The sequence below is a fragment of the Canis aureus genome, chromosome 26 (assembly GCF_053574225.1).
Source record: "Canis aureus isolate CA01 chromosome 26, VMU_Caureus_v.1.0, whole genome shotgun sequence".
Classification (NCBI taxonomy): Eukaryota; Metazoa; Chordata; class Mammalia; order Carnivora; family Canidae; genus Canis; species Canis aureus.
Genome location: NC_135636.1, coordinates 35,737,869 through 35,753,339, shown reverse-complemented (window position 1 = coordinate 35,753,339; position 15,471 = coordinate 35,737,869). Strand labels below are relative to the sequence as shown.

Below are 15,471 nucleotides of genomic sequence, written 5' to 3'. Positions count from 1 at the left end.
CCTAGCTTCAGCATTCAAATAGCAGTGTGACTTTGGGTAAATTTCTGAGCCTCTCTGTACTTTATTTCTCTTATTCTGCCTGAATAAGCGTCTGCTTCTTAGAGTTATTATGAAGCTCAAATTAGATAATGTGTTGAATGTACTTAACATGGTGTCTAGTAGATAGTAAATGCTCATTAAACATTTTCTGTTGGGTGAAGTAATCATTGTAGTACACAGCAATGGGAACTATGATAGAAATGTGGACAGGGAGCTATGGAAACAGAGGAAAGAGAAACTAGCTCTATTTTGCAAGAAAGTCTTCTTAGAAAGAGTAACATTTGATGTGGGTCTGGATTGGATGAAGAACCCTCAAGATGGAGAAAAAGAAAAAAGGCATCTTGGGAAGATGGAACAGCATCTAGAATAGCATTGACGCATGTATTAAGAATTGACATGAACAGGGGCACCTGGGTGGCTCACTTGATGGTTAGGTGTCCAACTCTTGATTTCGGTTCAGGTCATCATCTCAAAGTCATGAGACTGAACCTCATGTCAGGGTCTGCACTCAGCATAGTCTGCTTGGGATTCTTTCTCGCTTTTCCTCTACTTCCTGCTCATACACACTCTCTCCCCTTCTCCAAATAAATAAATAAAATCTTTAAAAAATTGACATGAACATGCTTTTGAAATTAATTTTCTAAAATTTGCCAAATTTATTTAATAAGTACTTAGTGAACAGCTGTTTTGTGTTTAGCAGGTATTAGAAGCTGGGCATACAACAATTAACTAGACAAGAAGATCTCAGACTTCATGAATGTGAGCGACTATTAGGGAATGAGCAGTAAGCTAGTAAAAAAAAATAATCAGACAGGACATATTTCAATTGTGATGAGAACTATAAAAGAAATAAATCAATAGATGTAATAGACAATGACTCAAGCAAACCGGTAATTATGAATAAATGCTGTGGTGGACTGGAATGACCCAAAGCAAAGATTTTCAACAAAGTAAGAATATTGGAAGGGGGATGTCCTTGCTAGGGTAAAGATATAAATATCAGAATCACCTAGATTTGTGCTTTTATAGCTGCATGCTAAAACGATTATCTGGAGATCCTCTTTTTAAAAATGTACTAATGCTAGATCCTCACCCCTAGAGATTCTGATTTGGTTGATTTGGAGTGAGGCCAAGGAATAGCATTTTTAAAAAGTAATTTTAGAAAGGATATTTAGAATGTACAGAGTTGAAAACTACTGATCTTGAGCAACACATATCCTTTTTTTTAAAGGTTTATTTATTTGAGAGAGAGAGAGAGAGAGATCAAGCATTCGAGTGGGGGATGTAGGGGGAGAAGCAGAGGGAGAGAATTTCCAAGCAGACTCCCTGCTGAGTGCAGAGCCTGATGTGGGACTTGAGCTCACAACCCATGAGATCATGACCTGAGCTGAAACCAAGAGTCAGATTCTTGACTTACTGAGCCACCCAGACACCACAAGCAATACACTTATGATTTTGAGGGGACTGTTCTCTGCCCTCACTTGAAAAATCACGGATAATCTCAACAACACTGGCTAATTGAATTCATTAAAAAGATCATGGTTGATCAAGTGGAATTCATTCCTGGGGTACAAGGATGGTTCAATGTACACAAATCAATAAATGTGATACATCCATCCCATTAATAGAAGGAAAGGTAAAAATCATATGATCATCTCAGTAGATGCAAGAAGAACATTTGACAAAATTCGGTGACATTCATATTTTTTTTTAATGTCAGCAAATCAGGTATAGAAGGAATATACCTCAGAATGAAACTATGACAAGCCCACAGCTAAGATGCTCAGTGATGAAAAGTTGAAAGGCTTTCCTCTAAAGTAGGGAACAAGACAAAGGTGCCCACTCTTAAAACTCCTATTCAACATAATACTAGAGTCCTAGGCAGAGCATTCCGGCAATAAAAAGAAATAAAACGTATCCAAATTGGAAAGGAAGAAGTAAAATCATCTCTGTTTGCAGCTGACATGATCTTATACATAAGATATAATATCGTATATGATATATATGTCATATAATAACTATAATAAAAGAATTATAATAAAGAATAAAAAATTCAATAAATAAAGTTGCAGGATACAAATCAACACATAAAAAGTAGTTGAATTTCTATATACTAACAATTACCTGGAAAATAAAGAACACAATCCCATTTACAATAGCACCAAAAGGATAAAATACTTAGGAATAAATTTAAGGAGATGAAAAATCACTACACTGAAAAGTATAAAAATGTTGATTATAGAAATTGAAGAAAACACAAATACATGGAAAGATATCCTGTGTTTATGGGTCAAAAGAATTAATACTGTTAAAAGTCCATTCTACCCAAAGTCATCTGTAGATTCAGTGTAATCCTTCTCAAGATTCCAGTGGCATTTTTACAGAAATAGAAGAAACAATTCTAAAATTCATATGGAACCACAAAAGATTCTGAATAGCCAAAGCAGTCCTGAAAAAAAAGCTGAAAGCCACACATGTCCTGATTCAAAACTATATTACAAAGTTATATTAATCAAAATAGTGTGGCAACAGGATAAAAACAGACACATTGATCAATGGAACAGAATTGAGAGGCCAGAAGTCCATGCATATATGGATATATGCAATATGCATATATGTCAAACTGCTATTCAAGAAAGGATACTCAATGGGGAAAAGAAAATCTCTTTAATAAATGGCATTGGAAAAACTGGATATTCACATGCAAGTAAATGAAATTGGACAGGACCCCCTGTCTTGCACGACTCACAAAAAATTACCTTGAAATGGATTAAAGAGGGCAGCCTGGGTAGCTCAGTGGTTTAGTGCCGCCTTCAGCCCAGGGCATGATCCTGGAGACCCTGGATCGAGTCCCACATCAGGCTCCATGCAGGGAGCCTTCTTCTCCCTCTACTTATGTCTGCCCCCCCTGTCTCTTATGAATAAATAAAATCTTTTTTTAAAGAAATGGATTAAAGACAATGTAAGACTAAAACATAAAAGTCTTAGAAGAAAACAGAGGGGGAAATTCCTTGAATTGGTGTTGGCAGTGATTTAATGGAAATGACCACCAAAAGCACAAGCAACAAAAACAGAAATAAACAGGTAGTCTGTGAAACTAAAAAAATTTTCACTGCAAAAGAAATATCAACAAAATGAAAAGTCAGATTATAGAATGGGAAATAACATTTGCAAACCATATATCTGATAAGGGGCTAATATTCAAAATGTATAGGGAAATCCTACAACTCACTAGCAAAAAATAAAATAAATAATTAAAAGTAGCAAAAGGTCATGAATAGACAGTTTTCCAGGAAAGGTATTCAGTTAGCCAACAGGTACATGGAAATGTGCTCAACACCACTAATCATAAGGGAAATTGGCAAATCAAACTCCAATTAAAAAAATAAACAAAAAAACCCAAATGAGATATCACTTCATATCTATTTAAATGCCTGTCATCAAAAACCCAAAAGATAGCAAATGTTGGCCAGGATATGAAGAAAAAGGACTCTGAACACCATTGGTAGAAATGTAGAGTGGTACTGCCATTATGGGAAACAGAGTGGAATTCCTCAAAAAAGTTTTTAAAAAGAGAATCACCCTATGATCCAGCAACCTTACTTCTGGTTATATATCCAAATGAAATGAAATCAGTGTCTCAAAGAGATATCTGCACTATGAGCCTCATGCAGTTTTGAAGTCTTGTAGCTTTTTAAGAACTCTATGGTACATTTGTGAGACACTAAATATACAAAAGGCAAATAGAATCTTAATGGTATTCTAAAAATAGTTTTGACCTTGCAGATCACCCCAATGGGCCTCAGGAATACTAGGTGGGCTTCCATTGCCTACACTGGGCCACCATGGCTTCCTCCATCACATGGGGTTGCTTGCCTTGCTTTGCTCTATCCAATGGCTTTAATACCCAATTGTTTGGGAAGGAGCTAGAGCAGGGCAGTAGAGAAACCTTGACTTTTACTTTTAACTAATGAGGTTGGTTGTGGTATTAATGAGTTAATTCTAAAATGATTTTGTGTGTATTGTGTTAGAGAGTACGTGAGTAAACAATACTGATGTTAGAAAAAAGTATTTTTGCTGCAGAAAAAAGGAAAAATAGGCATAAGGAAGATGAGGAGGAATCATGTGTTAGTGGATTTGAATTGACAATATCAGTATGAACCAATAGATATGAATTTATGAAGCCTATTTCTGGGAGAACATGGGCCCAAATGTATCCCTTTCTGAAGCTAGGCACTCTTCACCTGTGAGCTCCAGCATCCTGTTACCTGACTTCAGCATTCTGAATGGATAACAGCCCCTAGCTGGAGATCTCTTCCCCAGATACACAAAGGGGACCATGGGATGTATTAGTGATCAATGGATGGCTCTGATAGGCCCCTGGTCCCTGAAAGAGGAGCACCCATTCTCATGTAGACCATTAGGTCAGAAATTAGAGGGGGCAGGAGGCTCTGGTGTCAGGGTCCTCTAACACCCGCAGAGGAATTCCTGAATATCTTGCTCTTCATGGTGTGTGAAGCAGCTGTTCTATATGGGCTGGAGTCTTGGGACATGAGTCTAGAGTAGAGTGTTCTAGTCTCAAGAGACACAAACTAGAGGATTGAAGTTGTAGGCAAGCCTGAGTCTGAACATTTGGGGAGAGACGGCTGGGGGCCCCAGACACTGCAGCATAGAGAATCAACAATGGATTTTGAAGATGAGCTGTAGGGAAGAAGCCAAAGCCAGGGAAGTGAAAGAAGGTACAAACTTTACCTTCCCTGTTTGGGTGGAGCTGCTTTCGGGGCTCTGCCAGAAGAGACTCTTGGAGAACTTATGTGGAAAATATGGTCATAAACACCCATCTTCTCACTGGAAGAAATAGAGGGGACATCACAGGAAGGGAAAATGTCTGAGTAAATGCTATATGTTATGAGGTGAGCATCTTAAGTTCTTCTCTTATACTATCAGGAATTTTCTACAAAAAAAAAAAAAAAAATCCCTTCTTTTTTTACCAAATGCTCCTGAATAGTTTATTGCGTCCACTTCTTTTGCACTCAAGATACACCTTTTGGGGAGTTCTCATTTAGATGTGATTTTATTGTTACCAGCAAGCTGAAAAGAGCTGAGATCAATGTATTTCCAAGATAATGGTGATCAGAATGAAGTTACCACAGGAAACAAGAAGAAACTGTCTTGTCCCCCAACCCACGCACCCCCACCCCCACTCTCACTTCCTAAAACGTATGATCAGGGAAAGGATTGTTGCATGGCTTGCACGTGCTATCTCTTCCTTCCTCCCCCTTCATCAGAGTTACCTGATCTTTGAGAGAGGCTGGATCCCTTGACAAAAAATTTATATGACAAAGTAGTGTATGGTTTTCTGGCTGCAATTGCAGATTTGCCTCTGAAGGGACAAGCCGTAGGTACTGTGGGTCTGAGAATATTGCTGGCTATACATTGGCACATTCATCCCAATTGTATGTGAACTGTATGTTGACAACACAGCTTAACACTCCCCTCCTTTGCCAGGCTTTGTGATTTCAGAAGAAGTTGGGTAGGATAGAGCTATATAGTTTAGGCCAAGTAAAAAATACTCAGAAGGCCTTGTATACATTTTGGTGCCTTACAGAAAAAGAAGGAAGGTAGAGAAAAAGAGAGGGATAGTAAACTGTAAATGAGATGTCTGGCTTTCTGTTTTGCTGCAATTTGACAATCATGGGGCACTGCTGTCTGCCGTCAGCCCCAGCATCTTCTATAATCTGGCTGCTAAGTGGAGTTGAGTTGACAAGTGAGTTGTCAATAGATTGGTGGCAAGATCACAGGCTGACCCCTAGAGACATATTTTGCCTCCCTCTGTGGCCTTTGGCAGCATCCTTGTGTTAGACCCCAGCAAACACCCACTGCTTAGCTGTTCACAACTGTGGAATCGTATCCCAGCCATGGACATTACTCAGGCTAGCCTTGTGCCTCTTCTTGATCCATCCCATCATAGTATAGGGCCAAAGACAACAGAAAGGGACTCCAGGAATGGGATCCAGCCCAGTGAAGCTCCTAAGGCTTTTTGGTTCTCAATTTAGAGAGAAAGGGTGACAAGAGTCAGGAATGGCATGAGATTTTTGGGCATAGAAACAAAAACAGAGATCTTATGTGGACGGTTAACCCAAGAGTAGTACTGGGCCTCAGGGGAAAGCAGGTATCAGAGCTCTTTGCAACCCCTGTTCTAGGGATGAGGCTGTTCATGCTTCCTGACCTGGTCAGGAGGGCATAAGGGCTGGATAGGCTGAGTGCCCCCAAGCCCAATTCAGTATTGTAGGTGCCGCCACAAGCCTCCACAGGTGGACTCAAAAGATTGTTGCTCCTTCACCCTTCATTGCCTTTTGCTTTTTCGGTCATAGATTAGTGTTGCATGAATCATGAATCCTCAACACAGAGTCCTTTTTTTTTTTTTTTTTAAAGATTTTATTTATTTATTCATGATAGTCACACAGAGAGAGACAGAGAGGCAGAGACACAGGCAGAGGGAGAAGCAGGCTCCATGCACCGGGAGCCCGACGTGGGATTCGATCCCAGGTCTCCAGGATCACGCCCCGGGCCAAAGGCAGGCGCCAAACCGCTGCGCCACCCACTCAACACAGAGTCCTTAATGCTCTAGCCAGATCCAAAGCTTTACTTGAAACTGCTGTTAATATATAAAGCAATAGGAGTCCTGAAAACTATCAAAGACCCCCCCCCCTCCACTTCCACCTCATGACCTCTAGTTTGGGTTTTGGGTCTTTGCGGTGTCTTTCAGAGACTGTTTTGAGCTTAGCTGTCCTGATAAACAAAGTGATTGTACCATTGAGAAGGATGCCACAGTTGAGGAGGGAATGAGCTCTGAAGTCCTAATTTAATTTAGGCATTTATTAACTTCAGTTTTATGAATATATATGGGTGATGTCGCACACACTCAGATGTCACACACATTGAGTTGTACACACCTTAGGTGACATTCATCTGCATATCACACCACTCATTCAAAGAGTATATATGTTTGTTCAGTTTCTGTATGCCCATTCAAGTTTCCTCTGAGTTTCTAGACACCTGGTCCTTCAGATGCTCATTCAGGCATTGTTCACACACAGTCGTAGTCTGCACTCACAGAGAGGTGGGGCACATTCACTCACATACCACTCACATGCCCTTCAGTCCACTAGTTCTCATTCAGATGTGCCCATCAGACAGCACACATGCTCACTGAGCCATTGCTCACCTCAACTCAGATATCACCTCTTCTAAGTGTGGCAAACATTCACATCTTCTTTCTTTTCCATCTATATCACTGACAACTCCCATGCTAAAGGACATTCAGGGGAAGACTTGCCATATTGAGTGTGTCATGTTTTCTTGGGTCAGTCCCTCTGTATCTTTTTTTTTTTTTAAATGAAATAGTCCTGTGATTCTGTCTTTGCCCAAGTTGTACTTATTAACCAAATGTCTTTAGATGGACAGCCCAAGTTAAGAATGGTAGCCCTAACCACATTCCATTTTCATAAACCATGTGCTAGCTTGCAATACCATCTTTAAATGATTGGTTTGGGGCCACTACTGCAATAACTTAATTAATTCACAAAATTTTCCTGGGGGCACTCTTTGGGAAATTGTTTTTTTGTCTTAGATCAGGGGTCCCAAAGGTCTATGCAGTTAATGTCTTCTAAAAGAAGAGCATTTATTCAAGAGAAATACAAACTGTGGGCATTCAAAGAGATTGTAAAATGCTATCCAATTTCACAAACTTTAGGATAACTTTTATAAAAAGAGCTTACACATTTGTCATATAGCTGGTATTCAGTAAAGGCTTGGTCATCTCTCTCCACACACTAGCACCTTCTTTCTTCCTTCTAAGTTGAAGGAAATGATACAAGATTACTAGACAGGAGCTTGGAGTATTCACCGTTTATCCTGATTAGGGAATCTGCATCCAGTCATATTTGGTTTCATGCCTACTTTCAATTTTAACTCAATTTAATTTGGTTTGCTTGAACAAGCATTCACTGATCATTGAATGAGTATTAGGCAACCTACTCAGCAGTGTATGGTGGGGGAAATGATGCAGAGATAACAGACACAGCTCCCACTGTCCAAAAGGTCATAGTCTAGCCAGAGAAATAGTAGTTTCATGCACATATTGTTGCAATCCCAAAAAGATATCCAGTAATGAATTGTAGGGAAATTAAGGTGGAAGACTCATTCAGATTGGGAGGGTCTAGATGGACTTCACTGAGGAGATGAAAGACTCAGCCTTTAGGGAAAGGCTTCCACAGGCAGAAGTGGATGGCACTGCAGGTTGAGGAAGCATGACCTGATGATGGCATGGAGTGGGATTACAGGATGCTTGTGCAATAGCACGGGGTCTGGAGCAGCTGAAATGAGGGATTCATCCTAAGAGTTTCCAAAAGACAGGCTGAAAGCCAGGCATAAGTGTCCTCAATGGCAAGATGAAGAGTTTAGATTATATCACTTGGATAATGGAGAGCTTATGAGAGTGCTTGAAGAGGAACAATATTATTTGTTCAGGAAAATCAATGAGTTGGCTAGTTAGATGATAAATAAGTTAGAGGCAAAGAGACCAGTTGAGTTCAGGTAATAAGTAAAGAAGTGTCCAACAAGGAGAAGGGCAGGTACGGATTGCTGATGTCAACAGAGCCTTTTGATTACAGAGGCACAGTGAGATCTAAGTAGGTAGGAATAGCGAATGGGCCCCAGACTCATGATTTCACCACTTGATGGATAATGCTATACTTTACTAAGGAAAGAAAAGTAGAAGGAAGAGGCAGGTTTGTTGGGCTTGGGACCATGTTGCATTTTGAATATATTCAGGATGAGCTGTCCCTGAGATCTCTAAATGGAGATAGACTTCTACAAAGCAATGAGTTTATTAATTCTAAAGCTCAGGAGGGAGGTTTAGTTGTAGACAGAAATAATGATGAACAACAAGTTCATCCCTCCAGATAGTTGCTCATCTGCTTTTCTTTCCTGTCCAGTGTTTATCAGCTGGTTGTCAAGGAGGAACGACTTCAGAAGTCACGAAGGGCAGCTGACATCATTGAGTGCTTTTCGGTGCCTGTGAGCTATAGAAATGCCTCCAGCCTTGATTCTCTACACTACTTTGCTGCTGAACTGAAGCCTGCCAACCTGCCTGTCACCCAGCCATTTACAGTGGGTGACAATAAGACATACAATGGATACTGGAACCCTCCTCTTTCCCCTCTGAAAAGCTACAGCATCTACTTCCAGGCACTCAGCAAAGCAAATGGAGTAAGTATGGCCACATAGAGGCCATTTCTTGCCTTGTTTGTATCTTCCCATTCTCAAATGAAAAGTAGCATGGCTTTAGAGCAGAGCTTGACAAACTAAGCCCTGTGGACCAAATCTAGCCTCATGACTTATATATATACTTTTTGTTTTTTAGTACAGTAATGCCTATTCATTTATATACTCTAAGGCTACTTTGATTCTATAACAGAATAGTGGAGTAGTTTAGACAGAGACTTTATGCCCCATAAAGCCTAAAGTATTTGCTCTCTGGCCCTTTACGGAAAAAATTTGCACACCTCAGTGGTGCCTGGGTGGCTCAGTCAGTTAAGCATCCAACTCTTGATTTCAGCTCAGGTTACAATCCTGGGGTTGTGGGATCAAGTTCTGCACTGGGTGTGGAGGCTGCATAGGATTCTCTCTCTGCCTCTCCCTCTGCCCCTCCTAACCCAACCCCACATGCCCACATATACATTCATACTCTGTCTCTAAAAATAAATAAGTCAAAACAATAAAAGATAAAAAGGTCTTTCAGATCCCCTTTGGGCAAATCACATGCCTATCTGAGGGTTGATATCCTCACCTACAAAGTAATACCTATCAATTTGTTATCTGTGAATGCACTAAGCATGTTGTAGTTAATCAGTGCATATGAACTCTTTACCATTACCAATAGTCACATTAGAAAATACTTTCTTCTCCCAAAGATAAGATAACCTTTTTTAATGTCAAATATTTCTTTGGTCAAAATGGGATGCCAGTCATAACATCACAAAAGCATAGGGCTAGAAAAGATCTGAAAGGTTACCAAATACCCACTTCTCTCCCCCTACACCTAAAACAATCAAACTTACAACATCACATTCAGCTGGTGTTAGTGCTTATTCTTGAATATCTCCAATGACAGAAAACTCACTTCTTTATATAGTTAAACTTTACTGATCTTTGAGGTGGCTGTGGCTTGAAATACATCTCTTATTATAGCTTCTACCAGTTGCCCTTGGTCCATACCTTTAGGTCCCAAGAGAACCACTCTTTCAGTTACATAAGATCATTCCTACTGTCCACCTCCCCTCTGTTCAAACATACCCATCTGGTCTTATTTTCTGCAAGTTCAGTATCTTTAGTTCCTCTTAAGACAAGTATTTTCCATCTAGAATGGTTTTGTGGACATATTTCAGGTTTCTATATCTCATTCAACAAATATAGAACAAATAGTGACATATGCTAGGTTCTATAGTTCCTATTAAGGTTACACTGTAGGTGCCCTCCAAGAGCTTTTATAAAATAAGGGAATATGGTGTGTGCCATGTTCCACAGTATTTCTTCTCACAGAAATGAGAAGCTCACTGGAGAAGGGAAAGCTGAAACAAAAGCAAGATCTGGTGAAGTGTGTGGAGAGTAGCCTCTGTAGGCTCTGGTGGCCAAGATAGAGAGTTTAGTCTGTCGGTGGCAGTCATTACCTTACAAGAAACCTGGATTGAGGAACTAATTAACATTTTAAATGTCCACATAGCCATTTAAATTCCACATTGGTATTTCAGTTCTGCATTTATTACTTGCTCAAGCAACATTCCTCACAGAGAGTTTAAAACTACAAAGAGAAGCCGCCAGACTGCCTTCCATCTGTCCATCTGGCCTTCCCTCTGCATGAAACACTCTGATGTATTGAGGAGGAAGACATAAAGATGAGCAGAAAGCATCTGGGGGCCCATCTTGTTCCTGGTTCTCTGTATCTCAGACTGGCCAGTTTATTGATAGAGCACAACTCTGAGAAGATGTGACTTTTCCTGCTCTTGGCAACATGTCAAGAGGTGCTTTTGGGTTTCCATGCTGTGAAGAAGAGTAGCAGCTGCACTCCGTTCACTGTCACATTCCTACCAAGACTCTAATAAAAACCCAGCAAGAGACCAAATCTGTAGAACCCAAGAAACTGACAAATGGACCCCAGGAGGCATTTCCTCAACCCAAGCATTGTTGGCCCTTGAGCAGAACAGCAGGTGACACAGGAGGACTGTGGGAGGTTTTGCTTCCCAAACTGCAGCACAGTGGACTTTCTCATGACACAGAGTGTTGCCATTGGGAAAAAAAGTCACCCCACCCTGAAGCTGCCTCATCTAAGAAGCAGTTTCTACTACTGCTTTGAGATGAATACATAACAATAATTACTTATGCCTTTGATCCCACACCACTGTGCTCCTGTTTTGGAACTAAGATTTGCAGGAAGGGAATTAAGAGAATTGGGTGTGTGCTTATGCCAACAGTCTTGAGTGTGTCATTGGCCTCACAGGAACAGAGAGGAAAAGCTGTGAAGCTGGGCACTCAGTGTGTTTGTTTTCTTCTGGCAAGGGAAAAACTACACACTATGTCAAATTACTGTGTTTAGTATTGAGTTTTACTAAAAAGAGTTAAGTTAAAGGGTCATAGGAGCAGAAAAACCATTCACAGCCTAACAAATCTCTGCCTGGCCCCTCTCAGATTTCTCCACCTTGTAAAGGGCAGCAGACAATGCAGTTAAGCCTGGAGGATTTTTGAGGAGAAAATGTTATAACCCACAAATTCCTTATCAGCCAAGTCGTTGTTCTTGTGCAAATACATCAGAAAGACATTCTCAGTATCCAGGGGCTCCCACATGCCCTGCTTCTAATAAATCATTCAAAGAGCAATTGACCAAGCAATGAAGAAAAATAAAGAAATCAAGAACAGAGATATATGGAATGAAAAGACCCACAGTGAGCATGGAAACTAATTAAACATAGTGTAAATGCTAAATAATTGGCTATAAATATGTTATAGAAGAGAAGGTTAATATAAAAACAATTACTTAAAGAGAAAATGTGTAATGTAAAAAATTAACAATTGTACTCTGGGTCTATAATTTGTTATTATGTCAACAAAAACTTAAAAGAAATTGAAGGATTGATGAGTGTAAATATATGCCAGTTTCCCCACTTTAGACAGGATGGAATAAATAACTACTTCATTTTTGATACTAAGAATTTTTGAAGAGTATAGAGTTTTAAACATAAAGGCAGCTTTCCAGTCTATCCTTTAAAATGCCAGAAAACAACAGTCTACAAAGAAAAGGTGAAGTAGCAAAGGAAACTATAGGTAAACATGAAAATCAGTAACTATAAAGCAAGCCAGAAGACAAAAGCACTAGGTTTGACTTTTTTTTCAAATGGTGCTTTGTTCCTCTCATAAAAGAAGAAAAAATATCTTGGGTCAAGATATTTCTATATCACTAGAAGATTAAAACCAAAGGATAGGGCAAAGTCATACTAAATTAAAACAAATTAAAGGAAAGTAAAAACGGCCATTTGTTGCAGGATGTTTATGGGCCAGGTTGAATAATTCACTATCAATCTAATTTTATTGCTCCCAACCTTATCTGCAAGTTTCAGTCAGAACAGGGTAAGAAAATTTTAGGGTCCAGATACATTTATTCTATGGATATTAAGGAGAGGTTTTTTTTTTCCATTTTAGCAGAATAGCTAAATAGCCTTCATAATCAGACTAACTACATTCAAAACCCTATTGTATTAGTATACTAGTATACTGTAATACTAATAGTATATTAGTAAACATCTAGGAAGCATATACTTTACGTCAAAAAAGGCACTTCTTGGGGTGCCTGGGTGGCTCAGTGGTTGAGCATCTGCCTTTTGCTCAGACCATGATCCCAGGGTCCTGGAATCAAGTCCCACATTGGGCTCCTTGCAGGGACCCTGCTGCTCCCTCTGCCTATGTCTCTGCCTCTCTCTCTCTATGTCTCTCATGAATAAATAAACAAAATATTTTTTAAAAGGCACTTCTTCTGAGTCCCTAGAATAAGGCAGCAAGCCAAACAAACAAAAATCCCTGCCCATAGTGTTTATGTTAAAAATAAATACATAAGTGAAATAATGTGTCAAATAATTAGTCATTAAATTTAGGAATGTGAAGGTTGCTCATTACATGTTGACATAAGGTCTATGTTGACTATTAATAGGATGAGGATAAGGACATTTTGTAAACTCTACAGTAATCTATATGAATGTGGCGTATTTTAATCCAGCCCTATAAACACTATGGAGAGCCCAAGTATGATGTGCATTATGAGGCATGGTGCTCAGTTATTGCAGGCATTTCTATGAAGTGCAAGTTGTTGACAGGCACTTTTATTGGGAATTTTGATCAGATTAGTAATATCACATTTACCCATTGTTGCTTTCTTACATGAAGAAAACAAGGGCAGTGCTGACCATCAGAGCACTGTCCTTGGTGCTGAATACTCACTGCCAGTCTTTCTTGTGAATCAGGCTATATTGTAACCATTTGTTTTAGATGTAGCTATATTATAGATCTATTACAGCATTTTAGAATTGGATGATTTTGCAGTGTCTCATCTAACGCAGACCAGCAGCCAACAAAGAAATCTCCAATAAAACATTCTTGGCAGGGCATTATAGAGCCTCACCTCGACCACTGCAATTCTCTGGAGGAGAAGAGTTGACTCCTTTGTGGAGCAGGTAAAATTATTAGAACTTTCTTCCTTCTATAAAGTCAGATTTGGTCTCCTTAACTCTCTACTCTTGGGCACCTGTGGTGATTTGGACAAATCTAATCTTTCTTTCCCATGTCAGCCTCTTGGAGAAAATATGACAGTACCAACTACCATCTTTGGCCACACAGGCTTTCTTATTGATATTTTAATGTGAAGTTACTTCTGTTTCTCACATGGCATGATTGTCCGTATCTCCTTAATCCTATTTATTCTGTACTCTCATAGACATATTCCATTTCTCCAGTGCTCTCCTTAAAAAGTGGTGCTCAGAACCTGCGTTGTGCTTCAGATATCATTAGACCACACCTGCTACATTTTCACTATCCCTCCTCTCTTTACCATTTTCTAAAACATTATTTCTCAAACATCCCAAGGTATTTTTTCTCTCTTTGGGGCCCTTATGCAAGTACTATCTTCTCATTTTTCAGGCCTCATCTTCAGTGTCCTATCCAAAGGGAACTTTCTAGTCTTGTTATCTAAGACCTGTCCATGCCAGTACACACTTGCATGTTAACCTATTTTTCTTTACAGCACTGAGCATATTTTAAATTTCACTTGTTTTTGTGTAGTGCATGACTCCCTCCTTAGACTGAGAGCTCCAGGAGGTAGTAGCTCTGGTTTGTTTGCTGATTTATTCTCCATACCAAGTACAGTATTTGACAAATGTAGATACTTGATGATTGTTGGATGGGTGGATGAATGATAGTATGGACTGTTTCTTGTCTTCTGTGACTGTTTCCTCACTTACAGAATCAAAATGGTTATACACATTTCACACAGTCATTTTGAGAATTAAATGAGGAATGATATTAAATTCTAAAAGGCACCAAATACGTTAAGTGTCAGCACAGTCTGAATTTCCATCCAGTGGAGCATGAGATGTGGTTCTGAGCTATTTTCACCACAGAGAGATGACACCTAAAGGACCTTCATTCCATCATTATAGTAAGACTTTTCCCCAGCTGTCTCATTTCCCAAGCTCCGGGCTCCTGGGCAGCCTTGATTTCCTCCGAATCTTCCAAATGGTACCCAAAGTAGCTGTCTCAGTTGTAAACAGCAGGTGGGTGCAGTTTTGCATTGTTTCCCCCACACACACACTCTTCCCAAAATGAGGTCTGCTGAATCTACTGTTCTCTGCATCCCCACCACCATTAGCCATGATTGTGAAGTTGAAAGCCATTAGCCATGATTGTGAAGTTGAAAGGACCATAATTAATGGTTGGATGCAAAACAAGTGTGGCAAATTCATGCAAATATCCACCAGAAGCCACCTTTTCTTGGGCAGGGCTGTTGTACATGTTCTATACAGAGGGGAAAACACTTTCCTTGCCATATCTTTTTCATCATGTAGAGGCACATTTAACCTGGATGATGCCTCTGCCAAATGGTGATCTAAATAAGAAAAGTGGGAAGTAGAAGGGTGATTGTTCTCATTCTCCCGCTTTCTCTTCCAGCTCCTGAACTCAATTGCCTCTTGAGAGCAGTTGGAAGCCAGATGCTATTTTGAATGGGTCCTCATGTTTGCAGTGTAATCACATTATAACAGTTAGGATTATCTAGGTAGAGCTGGGTTAGGGGGAATTCTGTGTTGCTGAACGTATTGGAAGAAGCTATAT

At 39.7% G+C, this 15,471-nt stretch overlaps 1 protein-coding gene across 13 annotated transcripts in view; it reads left to right on the top strand.

The window, feature by feature from the left end:
• PTPRT (protein tyrosine phosphatase receptor type T) overlaps positions 1–15,471 on the top strand; it is a 1,037,422-nt gene that overhangs the window by 778,479 nt on the left and 243,472 nt on the right. For all 13 annotated transcript variants that reach the window (XM_077873195.1, XM_077873196.1, XM_077873193.1 and 10 more), the window contains exon 12: positions 9,039–9,312. In XM_077873195.1, the coding sequence (XP_077729321.1) occupies positions 9,039–9,312 (274 nt within the window). The remainder of the gene's footprint in view (positions 1–9,038; positions 9,313–15,471) is intronic.